This window comes from Engystomops pustulosus, chromosome 1 (assembly GCF_040894005.1).
Source record: "Engystomops pustulosus chromosome 1, aEngPut4.maternal, whole genome shotgun sequence".
Taxonomy (NCBI): Eukaryota; Metazoa; Chordata; class Amphibia; order Anura; family Leptodactylidae; genus Engystomops; species Engystomops pustulosus.
In genome coordinates this window covers 97,661,352-97,679,860 of record NC_092411.1, presented here as the reverse complement: position 1 = coordinate 97,679,860, position 18,509 = coordinate 97,661,352, and the positions used below count along the sequence as shown (strand labels likewise).

Genomic DNA, 18,509 nt, shown 5'->3' with positions numbered 1-18,509 from the left:
AAAGGCACTAGGTCTTATTTTCAGGGGATGTCTTATTTTTCCATGAACAAGAATTTACATTTATCATTGAACAAAAAATCAACTTCTCTAACATCCTTATAACTCTCCAAACTCTGAATTTCATGCTGTGTTTCTTGGGACTCCATTTCTATTAGAATCATTGGCCCCAGTCTCTCATGTTTAGTAAAAGCACTTTCCATAAATGAGCCCTTCTTATCCTGATAGCCAGTGATTTAATTCCATGAATTCTTCCCCATGTCACAACCTTCTGCAGCATATAAAATATTTACTAATTCTAATATATGGTGTGGGAGGAGCTGCTGCAATGACGGCTGCTAGGTCTTATTTTCAGGGGAGGCTTTATATTTCGAAGCCTGAGCAAAATTGTACTACGTCTTACTTTTGGGGGATGTTTTATTTTAGGGGAAACAGAGTAGATGTGCAAGAATTTTTAAGTGTTGCGCCTGACATATTTAAAATCTAGATGTAGACGTATAAAATATTGCATTTTTAGTGCAAATTGCAGTAAAATGATAAAGTCTGGTGCACATAAACTCCAGTCCCGAGCATGCATAGGCAAAGGGTTCGAAGATAGTGGTAAAAATATATGCAAAAAACAACAGGCAGACATGCCTGATATAACACCATCTAAGATTAATTAAACAAGGCCAAAACAGAAACGAGCAAATGCCCTGACTAAAGATAAATGACCCCCATTATATTTCAAACTGTCTTGTGTGTATAATCTTAGTTATATTTTAGATTTCAGACGTAAAGGTATAAACATCATGCAATTATAAATCAATGTATGTATTGTCGATAAAGCCTTCATGCATACAATTACATTCCAGGGATATTCATAAGGTGATTATATTAGATAACATGAATCAAAGGTATTGTCAGAAGAAAGAGCATTTAAAGAATAGTATTATATACATGCACATCTTAGGGGAGATGGGCACAGGGCACATGACTAATTAACTGTCTAGTTAATTTGACACAAAACAACTATGGCTTTCATGTAACCATGTAAACATTTGAGAATTTATATTCACACTCTTATTTCTGCTTTATAGAATCAGAATTGGCACCAAATAAACTTAGTTTGCATTTTAACCACTTCATGACCGCCATATCAACTTTTTAGGGTGGCAATTGAGGGGACTTCTTCTGCAATGCCTTCCTATAGCCCATACCCGGCACTAACACCTGGGATCAGAAATGCTCTGATCTTATGTGTTTAACCCCTTAGACATCATGTACCATGGTGTCTAAGCTGGTGCAAAGGGAGCGGGCTACCTCTGCCACCCATTGGCACCTTGTTACTGAAAACTGAAGGATCCCAGCGCTGCCTGGGATAGTTATCTATTAAGCCAAAGCAGAAGCAAATGCCTGTTAGATATCATATAATGCACTACAGTACGAAAGCAGTGCAGTGCATTATAAAAGAATGTCTGTGTCCCCCCCCCAAAAAAAAAAGGTTAAAAAAAGGCTAAAAAAAAAGATACACCACACAAAAAAACGCCCACCCCTTTAAAAGTAAAAGTAAATTCACACACATTTGTACCTTTACACCCATAACAAGCCAGGCTACAAAAGAATAAATGAAAAACACAATCAAACACTTTATGAACCTCCAGTGTGTACAAATAAAATTTACAGTTTGAAATAAAATATACATTTTGAAAAAAAATAAACCCTCCCATAGCCAAATTGATAAAATATTTCAAAAGTTATGGCCCTTGCAATGCAGGCGGCAATGCAAAAGGTTTTTCTTCTACCCCAAAAGATTTCCATTATGCAAAAGAAAGTTAAAAAAAAAAGTGATATTTTTATATGCATATTGACCCAGATAATTTTATTTGTACATTGTTTCGGTTCGATGATAAAAGCAGGATTTTTTTTACAAAATACAACATCCGATTTATGGTCTTTTTTAAAAAATCCTGTACAGAAAGGGTAAATAAAAGTTCACCAGTAGGATATATGAAACCCAAAATTGTGCAATTAAACTAAACCCATACAACTATAATGACAGAAAAATTTAAAAGTTTGAGCTTGTTGAAGACATTGAAGACATGGAAAAATGGCCTGGGCATTACCATGGAAAGCAACGGAGATAAGAGGTTAAATAAATATTGTACAAATATTGTTAACCACGTATTGGCCAAGCTTATTTGTGGCCAATAAGCCATATTTTTTAAATCTGGCATGTGTCACTTAATCTGGTAATAACATAAGAACGCTTTACCTTACCAAGGCAAGGGGTATATATAATGCTTCGTTTCAGCAGTGCAGCTCCATCAACTACAAATCTTTGCATCTTTTAACACATTCCTCCAGTACGATCAAAATCCAATAGTTCGACATCAGTAGTCATATAACAATTAACTAGATCATTGTTATATGCACAAGTCCAGAACAAATGTGGAAACCATTCCTCCCCCCGCCAGACCCTGGATGTGATGATGTGGATATGGTGTGTATATTAGGAAAAAAAAGGTGTAGCATGTGTAGTTTAACTCTAGGTTTGTTGGCAGGTCTGCAGATAGAGCCAGGATGTTTGGGTATTTTATATTCTTTTATATTCTTTGTCCCAGACCATCCTCAAAACATTTGGTGTTAGTGACAAACGTGCATGTCTTACAGCGGTTTGCCCTATATTTATAAAATCAATCACCAAGAATTTATGATGTTGGTTAGATTATTATCTCATGTTGTGCCATTGTTTATATAACTTAGGATTGTATAGATTAATGTCTATATGTCTTTGTATTTGGATCACAAATACTAAGTGACATCACTGCAACTTACTGCAACATAAAACCGCCTTTATCAAACACTGAAATTATGAACACAAATAATAATATTATAATATCATGTGATGCAAAATGACATAGTGATATAATCGTATAAAAGTACAGGATACAAAAAGAATTACTCCCTTCAACTAGGATTTCCACCGGGTCCCCACCAATAACTTAGGACTCACCTATGTTTCGATACATCATCATGCTATATGCTACATGTCTTATGTCTACTGGTTATGTGCCTAGGTCCATACTTTTGGTCCATACTTTTTTGCTTTTTTTGACTTGATAACTGTACACACAAATTGAATTCTTATTATTTCCTGTACTTTTATACAATTATAACTATGTCATTTTGCATCACATAATATTATAATATTATTATTTGTGATCATAATTTCAGTCTTTGATAAAGGCTGTTGTATCAGCCGAAAACGTTCACGCATGAAAAATTTTGGCCATAATTCCTAATAAAACCACTTTCTGCATATTGGAGTGCTTGTATTACATTGTATAAACATATTTCGGAGTTGGATCCCTAATCCTTAAGCCCCCCTTCCACTCCTGATGTGCACCGATACCTATTGAAAATTTGCAACTAAACCGGTACATGAAATCTTTTCAATTCTGGCACCAGCAGTTTTAGATGAATACATCTTTCCTAGCAGATAATAAGAAAACATCTAATTTTATAACATTAATTTATAAAGATATCCCTGATTTGTCTTACACGAATTTGTCTTCTTATAGCTTCCTTGACATCCTGATTCTTTAACGTGTATATTACCGGGTTCAGCATTGGAGTAACAATACTATATAAAACTGAAATCAATTTGTCCTTATCCATTGAGTAGGTGGACACAGGTCTCACATAGCTAAAAATTGCACTACCGTAATATAAAATCACCACAGCAAGATGAGATATACAAGTTGAAAATGATTTCTGTCTTCCGTGACCACCCCTGATTTTCAATATGGTTACAATTATGTATATGTATGAGACAATTATGCAGAGGAAAGGTGTCCAACCTATAAAAACACCTATGCTGAGTAACAAGATCTCATTGATCGATGTGTCATCACAAGATAGGAGGAGAAGAGGTGGTATATCACAGAAATAATAACTGATCCTGTTGGAATAACAGAAGTGTAAACGAAAAGTAAAAGCAGTATGAACAACAGAATTCATAAAGCCACATAACCATGATACGCTGGCTAACGCAAAGCAAATATTTTTGCTCATAAAAGTAGAATAACGCAAGGGATGACATATAGCAAGGAAACGGTCATACGACATGATGCCAAGCAGAACACACTCAGTTCCAACAAAGGATACAAAGAAATACATTTGGAAAGCACAAGCAAAATAGGGCAAAGCTCTGCGGTCAATTATGAGCATCTCCATCATTTTAGGCATTGTCGTTGATGTATAGCAGACATCCAAGAATGATAAATTTTCTAAAAAGAAATACATTGGTGTGTTCAGATTCTTGTCAAGCTGTATTATAAGAATAATGGACACATTTCCCATCAGCGTCAGCACATACATAAGAAGAAGTGCTATAAACAGAATAACTTTTATGTTAGGTACGTCTGTCAATCCCAGTATAAAAAACTCTATAAATAAACTCTGATTTGTAGATCTTGTGTTTGTATCAAATTTTCCTGCAATTAAAATCAATAAAGTTAAATATTAACACTAAAACTGGCCATAACACATACATTAGAGTAGATACATGAATTATGGTATATACAGGACTCTGATTTTGGACGTGTGAAAAAACAGCAACAGTATTTCATGTGTATATCTGGCTTTAGTATAACATGTGAAAATTAAATTTCTCCTTTGAACCTCTACGGTTGATACTGAAATTATGCATCTAACATACTGCATAAAGTACCGTATAACAACAGTAGGGATGAGCTTTTTTTTGTATACTTTGTCTCTGATACTCATGTAAGGTTGAGAGTATAGCTGTATCGAGAATAGCTGATCCATTTTTTATTGTTTTAGATCTTTTTATGGCATTGCAGGGTTTGGTTATCCTGGTCAGACATTCTGCACAAGACAACTCACATGTTCTACATTATGTAAGATTTGTTCTTATTCTCACAGAAATGTAGCTGATACTAAATTGACAACTACTGTGTCAGTTACATAGTGTCTTAATGTGTGGCAGTGCTTCTGTGCATGATTAACTGCATCACTTATCATACATCAAGTACCAATACAAGTATATAGGATCAAAAATGCTATAAAAATTATTCCAATCTTTATTAATAGAATAGAATCCACAGAAACAGAAAATGTGGTGGTGGTGGTCAATAAGTCAAATACAGGCGGTCCCCTACTTAAGAACACTCGACTTACAGACAACCCCTAGTTACAAACGGACCTCTGGATGTTGGCAATTTACAGCAATTTACCCTTAGGCTACAATAAACAGCAATAATAGTTATTAAAGGTATCTGCGATTAAGCTTTATTGTTAATCCTGGTTCTTGTGACAATCCAACATTTTTGGCTACGGTTACAATTATAACATATAAAATTTCGACTTTCATACAAATTCAACTGAAGAACAAATCTACAGAACCTTGTACGTAACTGCCTGCACATACACATCTTTTATGAGTATTCAAATGCCAATTCAAAAATAAACAATAGACATTAAAGTCATTTTACCCACATGGGCGTTGCATAGTAAATTGCTAGAAAGATGTCATTAAACTGAGACCACCACCACACCACCCCCTTAATTGTGCACTAAGGCTGGCCTTTTTAAACCCTTATGAATAATATTGTATTGTCAAATTTGTCAAATTAGGAATTAATTGAATCCTGTACTAACTTGGATTAGTAAGTAATTTGCACACAAGCATATACACACAAACACAAATATTTAAAAGAAATGAGCCACATTAAAATGTACCTTCCATTGAAAATCTTCTCTCTATCACATTTCTTGAATCTTCTTATGATCAATGCTTTACTGTTTTTTATGGCCCTATATATGCTTATGCTGTGTGGTGAGGTAATATTTAGAACAAAATAGAATCTTCTCATTTTAATTGGTGGCTATATGTCAATTGTCTCAAGAGAACTAAGTTTTCAGATATTGTGGGAACTTTATTAGCCAAGGGCATATTGAGTTTGAAACTCAGAAATAGAAGGCCAAAAAAAAAAAATTATAAGGGTTCTACATGTGACTTACGAAAAAAGCATCAAGGAGTTACATCACAATTTAAACTTTTATAACAGCAAATTCTGTGCAAGTTGATTCCAAGGCTGCGTTTGCAAAGAAAATTGTTTTTTTTTTTTAAGTTTTTTTTCTATTTTTTTAATTTATGGTGCTGGTGCTGCTCAAAAATGTTATCTTTTATTTTTTTATTTGCAATATGCAACTTTACATGAGCGAAGAATAAGACATACGTATTTACATAATCTTCTTATCATTTACATTTATCATCTTTTTTGTTTCAATATTCTAGTTCAGTATTTCAATATTCTATCCTTGCAGTTATTGACACTGTTTTGCCAAAAATAGAAACATTGTGAATATATATTTTTTCCATAAAATCAAAATAGCATTTGCTTATGTTTTGGTGTGTTCTTCGTGTTTTTATTTCTTTTTCTTTATTGTTTGCGATGTTTTAGACACAGACACCCCACTTTATTTGGTAGCCCCTGTACCCTTAATCTTTTTTTTTATACTCTATTATGCTTTGCTTCCGCCTGTCTAAACTAAAGTAATGTCACATTGTAGTGTATGATTTGAACAATGACAGAGCCAGGAACATTTCTAGCGCTGGACAGAAGATGCAACTGACCAGAATCATTTGGAGCCAGGTGGAGGTACCTCTGGCCTCCATCTGCTCCAATTCATTCTACAAACAACAGTGTCTACTTAATGACACATGGCTAAATAATACACCACTGTGTTCTCTAACCCCTCAAGGACACAGCACATTTTCACCTTTAGTAAAAAGCCAGATTTTTTAAATCAGCCATGTGTCATAATATGCAGTTATATATTTTAGTTTACATTTTTTGCACTTATTTCTAAAAAAATGGAAATTTGCGATTTTTTTATTTTTAAATGTAATTTTCATCATAAGGTTAGTTTAATCAACCAAATCGGTTACTAACTAACATTAAACATATGTCTTCTTCATGTTGACATAATTTCTTATATGTTATTTTATTGTATTAGGATGTTAAGAGGCTTACAGTTTCAACAGGAGTTATCTAAATTTTTAAGACAATTCATCTTCAGAAGGGTTTTCAAAGTTCTATTTATTAGAAACTCCCCACAAATTGCCCCATCAAACTATTGAAAACAAGACTTGTAAAGCTTGTGAATACTTTAACCCCATAACCTCTAGGAGCTCAGCGTCCAATGTATATGACGCAAAGCTGATGGCGGTTCAGCTCAAAATCTTAGCCGAATCGGCATCGGGATACGGGTTGCCGGCTGTTACTTATAGCTGACACCCCAGTGTAACACCGATTGCCGGTATTTAACCCATTAAATGACGCGGTCAAAGCGGCCGCAGCATTTAACATACCTTTGGTGGGTCTTTCCCCCACGATTGCCCCCCCCCCTCGCGTCGTTTTAGATCAGGACCCCAGACCAGCCTGTAAGCACTGTCTGAAAGATGGCGTCTTGGACGTCATCTTAAAGGCACAGTATCAGCTTGTGCATGTGCATAGGCTGACACTGCTAATACCCTGCAATACATCAGTATTGCAGGATATTATCATGAACAAGCAACAAGATGATTGCTTGTTCATGTCTCATGGTGGAAATAGTCAAAAAATAAAAAAAAATGTTATTCAATAAAAATAAAGTAATAATCAATAAAATTGCTTATAATCCCCATATAACATATAAAGAGAAATATAACGCTAAAAAAAGTCTAAAAAATAACGCAAACCCCACATGTATAGTATCACCTCATCCCCGTAACAACCCATAGAATAAAAGTAAATCATTATTGAAACCACACGATGAACGCTGTTAAAAAAAACCTGTTAAAAACCCGCCTAAAATTATGATTTTTACCTATTGAATCCAACAAAAAAATGCAATAAAAGTGATAAAAAAAACATATGTACTTCAGAATGAAGTAAAGACATCAACCAGCTCTGTAGCCAAAAAAGTAAAATGTTATGCCACTTGGAAGACGGCAATGCAAAAATGATAGATTTTTTCCCACATTAGGTTTTATTTGGCAAATTTAGTAAAATGTAAGAAAAAATATTTAACTATGGTATCCCTGTAATCGTACTGACCCATAGAATAAAGATAACATGATTATTTTCTATATGCTTAACACGAAAAAAAAAAGTAAAATATCCAGTACACAATTGCTGTTTTTCTACTCCTGCCCTCAAAAAAATATTCCTAAATTTTCAACAATAGGGGATAGCAACCCCAAAATGGTGACACTGAAAAAAGCATCTCATCCCGCAAAAAATTTCCATCAAATAATAAAAAAATGAAAAATGTTATAGCCTACAAAAGGGACCAGTGAGGAAACTAAAATCCTGGAAGCTGCAGGTCCCTCCTTCCATTCTGCGCCTCGCTGTGTACCCATAAAACAAGTAACAGCCATGTGTGGGGGGGGTCTCTGTACTGAGGAGAAATTGCATAACAAATTTTAAGATGAGTTTTCTCTTTTTATCTTTTGAAAATGTGTAAATTTTCGGGCTAAATGAACGTATAACCGACACAATTTGACCATTCTAAATTTTTCAAAAAAATGCATAGTTTTTTTCTTTTTTTGTAAATAAACGCAAAACTCATCAGCCAAAATTTACCACTAAAATGAAGTACAACATGCAAGGAAAATACTATTTCAGAATCACTTTGATAAGTAACAGTGTTCAAAAGTTATAGCCACATAAAGCGACGCAAGTCAGAATCAAAAAAATGGGACTGACTTGGGTCACTTTAGAAGGTTATAACTTTTGAACATTGTTACTTATCAAAGCGATTCTGAGATTGCATTTCCCCCACATGTACTTTATTTTAGTGGTAAATCTAGGCTGATATGTTTTGCTTTACAAAAAAAAAAAAAAAAAAATGAATTTAAAAAAAAAAAATTGCCATTTTCGAAATGCGAAATAATCTTGTTTTCAGGCAGATAGATTTACCACCTAAATAAGTTGCTGAATAACATTTCCCACATGTCTACTTTACATTTTCATAATTTTTTAAATGTCTGGATAATTTATTTTGATGTCACGCAGCTTACAAATTGAGTACCGATTTTACGTATTTTCAGAACTTACTTTTTTGGGGGTAAATACTGAAAAACTATCAGAAACATCTTTTAGGAAGATTATTAACCCCTTGAGATCTTCATAGTAATTCAATCAAAATGGAGGTGAAATTTAGAATGGTCAAAGTTTGTAGGTTATATGTTCATTTAGCCCTAAAATTTACACATTCAAAAGATAAAAAGAAAAAACCCATCATAAAATTTGTTATACAATTTCTCCCGAGTATAGAGACCCCCAACATGTGGCCGTTACTTGTTTTATGGGGACGCAGTGAGGAAGGAGCACCCTGCATCTGCCAAGATTTTAGTTTTCTCATTCGTCCCTTTTGTAGGCTATAAAATTTTTGCTTTTTCGTTATTGGGGCCATGTGATGGCATTTTTTTTGCGGGATGAGATGCTATTTCCAGTGTTATCATTTTGCAATTTATAAGGACACAAGTAAAACTGTACAAAATATGACGACTTCCAAAAAAAGGGACCTGGAGCTGTCATTTTAAAAATAGAGGATATCCAAGAAAACTTACATCTTGTGTATTAATTTGAGAGAGAGATGCCAGAAGAAATTATTAATTGTAACCAAGACAATCTTGGCATAATTTACGAAATTCAATAATCTATGGTCTGATTTAAGGAAAATCCTATCCAAAAATTGGAATGTTTTAATTGTGGAAGCAAAACCACAACCTTTTGTAATAAACCAACCGAGGTTGATTGCTGTTTTAGTTCCTATCACTCTCTAAGCTGGTCAGTGTAAAATTCCGAAGTGTGGTTAGGGACTTAGTAAGCAGACACATTCTAATTCCTTTAGTGCTGTGTGAAATACAGTGTGCTGAAAATGTGGTTAGATTATCAGGGTATAGGTTTATATAGACTTTTATTTAGCTTCTAAACATTGTACTTGTATATGACACATAGAAAGAGAGATGAGACAAATCAGAGATGAAATAATGAGATCCAGAAGATTCATATAACATTCTCAGATATGATATATCTCAGTCACATATATAGTCAGATATAATGTGCCTCCCCCTTCCCTGGATAAAGACCTTATCTGTCTGTAGGCTTGCCGACAGGAAGTCTCTGAAATGCAAGGGTTGGTCTTTGATGAAGAGAGCAGCTCAAGGCAGCGTCAGACAGGAGGAAAATATGTCTTCCGCAACCCTAAATTCAGAAGATTAACGGTCGGAACTAGGGGCAACCGAAATTGTGTACACCAGGACAGATAGCGACAGGTTGGACTTATATGTGTGAAATGCTGTATTTTTGTTAATAAAAGTGAATCAGAGAATGTGTTATTGTGTTATTCTGAGTATATTTAAGAATCTTGTCATCATGAGAATACCAGGATTATACAGGAATCCACAGTAATACACAGTAATTATGTAAGAGGGTCCGGCAGCAATTATCAACTATTACAAAAGCATAAAACGGAAAGCATTGAATACAGTGGAGGCACATTTTCAAAAACAACATGCAGGTAAGATCAGGCCTGTATGAGTTATAGATTTGGATGTTGTCCAGACAAATATCAGGAGGGGCAATGTTACATCCAGCCTACTTCAACCAGAAACCCAGTGGATACATACCTTCGGGATGGATTAACAAGGATATGTTATTTATACATATAAATTATGTGCGATTGTGGCCTCAGGTATTACAAACCCTTAATCCTAGAGAATTTGTAAACTTTTTATCATGTGTTAGAGGGGCCATTTTAACCCCTTGTAACTGATGATTTTGAATTTTATTTCCACTTCCCAGTACATGGCATGAACTATAAAACACTAGAAAGTACAATTTGTTACGCAAAAAACAAGCCTTCAAACAGCTCTGTACACGAAGAATAAAAAAGTTGATTTTTAAAAGAGGGGAGCATTAAACAGAAAGTAAAATGTAAAAAGCCCATCAGTGATCAGTGGCAAGGGTTTAAAATTGCCACTATACCATATGATAAAAAGTTTACAAATCCTATGGGATAAGGGGTTTGTGGTACCTGAGGCCACGTTCAATCATTGTGGTTGCATTTTTCCAAAGGCTCCACTAATGATCACATGTTTGGTAATATTGTGTTTCCAACACATTAACTAAATGCAACGAAAATGCAATCTTAACATGTTAACGAAACATGAAGAAAATGCATTAGCATTGGCTGACAAGCAGACTGCTCGACAGTTTAACCCCAGAGCTGGGTACTCACCTGGTGTGTAGACAATTTCAGTGGCCCCTAGACACGACCCGATACCTTCTGACTTAGGGTCGGGTAAGCTATTTTGGATTTCTGTTTGACAGCCGTGGCGCTGAGTTTCTGCTCCCTGCACCCTGGCCTGCCCCCCTGCAGTCTAGGATGGAGGTCACAGACACATACACTAAATTCCTGCCGGCAGTAGAGTAAGGAGAACTACAAGCTACAGAAAGATAAGCTATTTATCGGGGGGGGGGGAAGGCACAGCAGATATAGTGTTGTTGTGGAATAACAGAGATGTAGGAAAGCAGACTGTCATTGTGTGCAAAAAGCATCTAAAGGATCTCATCATCTCTCCTCTCTTTCTTTCTATATATCAGATACTTCAGAAGGTAAATGAAAATGTATATAAATCTTATATGCTAATAATCTTACCACATTGCCAGTGGACAGAACTAGATGGATCGTAATTTGTCTGCTTAGAGAGTCGCCGTCGACACCCTGGGATTTTGCACTGACCAACCTAGGGAGTGATAGGAACTAAAATAGAGATGAGCGAACATACTCGTCCGAGCTTGATGCTCGTTCGAGCATTAGCGTACTCGAAACTGCTCGTTGCTCGGACGAATACTTCGCCCGCTCGAGAAAATGGCAGCTCCCGCCGTTTTGCTTTTTGGCGGCCAGAAACAGAGCCAATCACAAGCCAGGAGACTCTGCACTCCACCCAGCATGACGTGGTACCCTTACACGTCGATAGCAGTGGTTGGCTGGCCAGATCAGATGACCCTGGGATAGACTAGCCGCTTCCCGCGCTGCTCGGATCATTCTGTGTCTGGATGCCGCTAGGGAGAGAGCTGCTGCTGGTCAGGAGAAGCGTTAGGGTGTTCTATTAGAATAGTGTTAGGCAGGAGTGATTCAACAAGAACCCAACAGCCCTTCTTAGGGCAACAATAACGTTATACTTTTTTTTTTTTTGTTTGCTTGTGGCTGGGCTTGCTGGCACTAGTAGTGCAGCTAGTACCATATTGTGAGGAATTTGCAGGGGGACTTGCTACCATTGTGTTTAGCTCTTAGTGACACACATATCCACCTCAAACACCAAAGTGGGAAAATTTATTAGGGGTTGGATTTCAATTAGGCACAGTCTGGCAGTTTCTTTTTATTTTACGTTTATTTTTTCATAACTCAGCGTCATCTCATCAGTGTGCTTTCATACTTGGCTAGAAAATAGCCAAAGGAGAATCCAAACGGCTTACTTACGCCTACAATAGCTTTATATATATTTTATTTCTGGTTGATCTACTGGTGGCTGTCCTTGCTGCAGTGCATATACTAGCCAATTGTGAGGAATTTGGAGTGAGACTTGCGACCGCTGTGTTTAGCGCTTAGTGACGCACATATCCATCGCAAAGACCGAAGTGGGAAAATTTATTAGGGGTTGGATTTCAATTAGGCACAGTCTGCCAGTTTCTTTTTATTTTACGTTTATTTTTTCATAACTCAGCGTCATCTCATCAGTGTGCTTTCATACTTGGCTAGAAAATAGCCAAAGGAGATAGGAGAATCCAAACGGCTTACTTACGCCTACAATAGCGTTATATATATTTTATTTCTGGTTGATCTGCTGGTGGCTGTCCTTGCTGCAGTGCATATACTAGCCAATTGTGAGGAATTTGGAGTGAGACTTGCGACCGCTGTGTTTAGCGCTTAGTGACGCACATATCCATCACAAAGACCGAAGTGGGAAAATTTATTAGGGGTTGGATTTCAATTAGGCACAGTCTGCCATTTCCTTTTTATTTTACGTTTATTTTTTCATAACTCAGCGTCATCTCATCTGGCATAGCAGTGTGCTTTCATACTTGGCTGAAAAATAGCCATAGCAATAGGATAGCATTGTTTGGTTTTAAAAACTAAAAAACACAAAAAAAACTAAAAAACACAAAAAAACACAAAAAAAAGTAAAAAAAAAATTAAAGTTATAACTTTCATTTTCAAAATGTTTAACCCGAGGGCTAGGGGTAGAGGACGAGGACGAGGGCGGGGACGTGGGCGTCCAACTACTGCAGGGGTCAGAGGCCGTGGTCCTGGGTGGGGTGAGACACCACCTGCTGATGAGGGAGCAGGGGAACGCCGCAGAGCTACACTCCCTAGGTTCATGTCTGAAGTTACTGGGACTCGTGGTAGAGCACTGTTGAGGCCAGAACAGTGCGAACAGGTGATGTCGTGGATTGCCGACAATGCTTCGAGCAATTTGTCCACCAGTCAGTCTTCCACGCAGTCCACCCATGTCACCGAAATCGGCACTCCTCCAACTCCTGCACCTCAGCCTCCTCCCCCCCCAGTCTGCCCCCTCCCATGAAAATTTGGCATTTGAACCGGCATACTCTGAGGAACTTTTTTCTGGACCCTTCCCACAGTCACAAACCACTTGTCCGGTTGCTGCAGAGCAATTTTCCGATGCCCAGGTTTTCCACCAGTCGCAGTCTGTGGGTGATGATGACCTTCTTGACGTAGTGGAAGAAGTGTGTAAAGAGGTGTCCGACGATGAGGAGACACGGTTGTCAGACAGTGGTGAAGTTGTTGTCAGGGCAGGAAGTCCGAGGGGGGAGCAGACTGAGGGAGCGGAGGATGATGAGGTGACAGACCCAAGCTGGGTTGAGAGGCCGGGTGAACACAGTGCTTCTGAGACGGAGGAGAGTCCTCGACCAGAACAGGTTGGAAGAGGCAGCGGTGGGGCCAGACGGAGAGGCAGGGCCAGAGCAGGTGCATCAGCGCCAAATGTGTCACGTAGTGAAGCTCCCGTGGCAAGGGCTCCCGCGGCGAGGGCTAGATTTTCAGAAGTCTGGAGGTTCTTTAAGGAAACACCGGATGACCGACGGACTGTGGTGTGCAACCTTTGCCAAACCAGGATCAGCAGGGGTTCCACCACTACTAGCTTAACTACCACCAGTATGCGCAGGCATATGAATGCTAAACACCCCACTCAGTGGCACCAAGCCCGTTCACCTCCGGCCGTGCACACCACTGCTCCTTCCCCTGTGTCAGCTGATAGTCAGCCCCCTGCCCAGGACCCTGGCACAAAAACCCCATCGTCGCCTCCACGATCCTCCACAGCATCCACCAGCATTCAGCTCTCCATACCCCAGACGCTGGAGCGGAAACGGAAATATAGTGCAACCCACCCGCACGTCCAAGCCCTTAATGTCCACATCTCCAGATTGCTTAGCCAGGAGATGCTGCCCTATAGGCTAGTAGAGACCGAGGCCTTTCGCAACCTCATGGCGGCGGCCGCCCCTCGGTATTCGGTCCCGAGCCGCCACTACTTTTCCCAATGTGCCGTCCCAGCCCTGCACCAGCACGTGTCAGACAACATCATCCGTGCCCTGACCAACGCCGTTTCTGACAAGGTCCACCTGACCACGGACACGTGGACGAGTGCTGCCGGGCAGGGCCACTATATATCGCTGACGGCACATTGGGTTAACTTGGTGGAGGCTGGGACTGAGTCTGACCCTGCGGCTGGTCATATACTGCCGACGCCGAGGATTGCGGGGCCTACCTCGGTCCAGGTCTTTCAGGCCTACTATGCCTCCTCCTCCTCCCACCCCTCCTCCACCTCCTCCTCCGAACTACCATCCGTGGGCATGGCGCCATCAGTCGGTAGCTCTAGGCACAGCAGCAGTGCCATCGCTAAGCGACAGCAGGCGGTGCTCAAACTGCTGAGCCTAGGCGATAAAAGGCACACCGCCCAAGAGCTATTACAGGGCATCACGGCGCAGACTGACCTGTGGCTGGCACCACTGAACCTGAAGCCAGGCATGGTTGTGTGTGACAACGGCCGTAACCTGGTGGCGGCTCTGCAACTCGGCAGACTGACACATGTGCCATGCCTGGCCCATGTGTTAAATCTGATAGTTCAGCGTTTCCTCAAGACATACCCCAATATGTCTGATTTGCTCACGAAGGTGCGCCGCATCTGTGCGCATTTCAGGAAGTCCAGCACAGATGCTGCCACTCTCAGGGCAGCGCAGCGCCGCCTCCAACTGCCCGCTCACCGACTGTTGTGCGACGTGCCCACGAGGTGGAATTCAACATTAACCATGTTATCCAGAGTTTACCAGCAGCGCAGAGCGATTGTAGACTGCCAGATGTCAACTTCCACCAGAACTGGTAGTCAGGTCAGTCAGCTTCCTCAAGTCTACAATGAGGAGTGGACGTGGATGTCTGATATCTGTCAGGTGCTGAGTAACTTTGAGGAGTCAACACAGATGGTCAGTGGCGATGCCGCCATCATCAGCCTCACCATCCCGCTGCTTGGCCTGTTGAAAAACTCTCTGATCAGCATGAAGTCGGAAGCTTTGCGCTGGTCACAAGAGACGGGGGAAGAAGATGCCCTTGTTGATAGCCAAAGCACCCTTAGGTCTGTTTCTCAGCGCATATCGGAGGAGGTGGAGGTGGAGGAGGATGAGGAGGTAGAGGAGGAGAATGTTGGCGAGACACAAGAGGGGACCATTGTTGAGTCCTTCACTGTTCAGCGTGTATGGGCAGAAGAAGAGGAGTTGGAGGAGTTGGAGGAGGAGGAAATGGACAGTCAGGCCAGTGAGGGGAGTGAATTCTTAAGCGTTGGTACTCTGGCGCATATGGCAGATTTCATGCTAGGCTGCCTATCCCGTGACCCTCGCGTTCAAAGAATTTATTCCAGCACCGATTACTGGGTATTCACTCTCCTGGACCCACGGTACAAGCAAAATCTTTCCACTCTCATCCCTGGAGAGGAAAGGAGTGTGAGAATGCATGAATACCAGCAGGCCCTGGTGCACAAGCTGAAACACTATTTCCCTTCTGACAGCGCTAGCGGCAGAGTGCGTAGTTTTGCGGGACAAGTAGCGAGGGAGAGTAGGCTAGCAGGCAGCTTGTCCAGCACTGGCAAGGGTACGCTTTACAAGGCTTTTGCCAGCTTTATGTCACCCCAGCAAGACACTGTCACCTGTCCCCAGTCTCGGCAGAGTAGGGCTGATCTTTACAGAAAGATGGTGAGGGAGTACGTAGCTGACCATACCATCGTCCTAAATGATCACACAGCTCCCTACAACTACTGGGTTTCAAAGCTGGACATGTGGCACGAACTGGCGCTGTACGCCTTGAAGGTTATTGCCTGCCCTGCCGCTAGCGTGTTGTCCGAGCGGGTTTTCAGTGCAGCTGGTGGCATCATCACCGATAAGCGTACACGCCTGTCGACTGACAGCGCTGACAGGCTAACGCTTATTAAGATGAATAAAGCCTGGATTTCTCATAATTTCCAATCTCCACCAGGTGAAGGAAGCTCAACCTGAATAATTTATCCACTCCTCCTCCTCATTTTCCTCCTTCTCCTCCTCTTTGTACACTAAAGCAGAGGAAACTGGCTATTTTTTGACAGGGCCCACTGGCTCTAGCAATAGTACTTTATGCATTTAATTTTTCTGGAGGGCCACCTACCCGGTCCTCTGTTTTAAACAATTTTTGGGAGTGCCACATACAGGCACTCAATCTATTCAATTTTTCTGGAGGGCCACCTACCTGCTCCTCTGGTTTGAAAACTTTTTTGGACTGCCACATACAGACACTCAATCTATTTCATTTTTCTGGAGGGCCACCTACCTGCTCCTCTGGTTTGAAAACTTTTTTGGACTGCCACATACAGGCACTCAATCTATTCAATTTTTCTGGAGGGCCACCTACCTGCTCCTCTGGTTTGAAAACTTTTTTGGACTGCCACATACAGACACTCAATCTATTTCATTTTTCTGGAGGGCCACCTACCTGCTCCTCTGGTTTGAAAACTTTTTTGGACTGCCACATACAGGCACTCAATCTATTTCATTTTTCTGGAGGGCCACCTACCTGCTCCTCTGGTTTGAAAACTTTTTTGGACTGCCACATACAGGCACTCAATCTATTTCATTTTTCTGGAGGGCCACCTACCTGCTCCTCTGGTTTGAAAACTTTTTTGGACTGCCACATACAGGCACTATCCAAATTAAATTGTCTCCATAGCAGCCTCCACACGTTGTCTCCATTGCTCCCTCCAAAAGTCGTCCATATAGCTGCCTCCATACATCGTCCCCTTATCAAACAAGGTGTGTCAGACAGAAATTTGGGTTGTTTTCATGGATTCCACATCAAAGTTGTTAACTTTGTCGCCACCCTGCTGTGTTATCCACAAAATATACTGGCAAACTTTAACCATTTACAGATATTATTTCAGCGCTTCTTGCGCATCTGTTTACATTCCCCTCACCCGCCATATCCCAAACTTATAAGAACGCTACTACACTTAACTTGGTGCAGGCTGGGACCGAGTCTGACCCTGGGGCTGGTCATATACTGCCGACGCAGAGGATTGCGTGGGCCTACCTCAGTCCAGGTCTCAAAGGCCTACTATACCTCCTACTCCTCCCACCCCTCCTCCACCTCCTCCTCCGAATTACCATCCGTGGCCATGGCGCCATCAGTCGGTAGCTCTAGGCACAGCAGCAGTGCCGTCGCTAAGCGACAGCAGGCGGTGCTCAAACTGCTGAGCCTAGGCGATAAAAGGCACACCGCCCAAGAGCTATTACAGGCCATTCCACATCAAACTTGTTAACTTTGTCGCCACCCTGCTGTGTAATCCACAAAATATACTGGCAAACTTTTCTCATTTACCGATATTATTTCAGCGCTTCTTGCGCATCTGTTTACATTCCCCTCACCCGCCATATCCCAAACTTATAAGAACGCTACTACACTTGATCTTATACAAAAGGTTCTTAGAAGTGCTGTTTGGGGAGTAGCCTAGAGACAGGGGCTTGGATTGGCCAAAGCTCGCCTGGAAGCGGAGCGCCAGCTCCATGCCAAGATCCAACTAACATAGTTTTAACTGCAGCACCTTTAATCTACTACTAGTTCACTGCCTCCATACATGGTCCCCTTATCAAACGAGCTGTGTCAGGCAGAATTTTGGGTTGTTTTCATGGCTTCCACAACAAACTTGTTAACTTTGTCGCCACCCTGCTGTGTAATCCACAAAATATACTGGCAAACTTTTATCATTTACCAATATTATTTCAGCGCTTCTTGCGCATCTGTTTACATTCCCCTCACCCGCCATATCCTAAACTTATAAGAACGCTACTACACTTGGTCTTATACAAAAGGTTCTTAGAAGTGCTGTTTGGGGAGTAGCCTAGAGACAGGGGCTTGGATTA

The 18,509-nt window shown here is 40.4% G+C and overlaps 1 protein-coding gene across 1 annotated transcript in view; it reads right to left on the bottom strand.

Annotated features, from left to right (window-relative positions):
- Positions 1–3,507: 3,507 nt before the first annotated feature.
- LOC140114676 (olfactory receptor 5V1-like) overlaps positions 3,508–18,509 on the bottom strand; it is a 41,732-nt gene continuing 26,730 nt past the window's right edge. The window contains exon 2 of the mRNA XM_072132731.1: positions 3,508–4,475. Within this exon, the coding sequence (XP_071988832.1) occupies positions 3,508–4,475 (968 nt within the window). The remainder of the gene's footprint in view (positions 4,476–18,509) is intronic.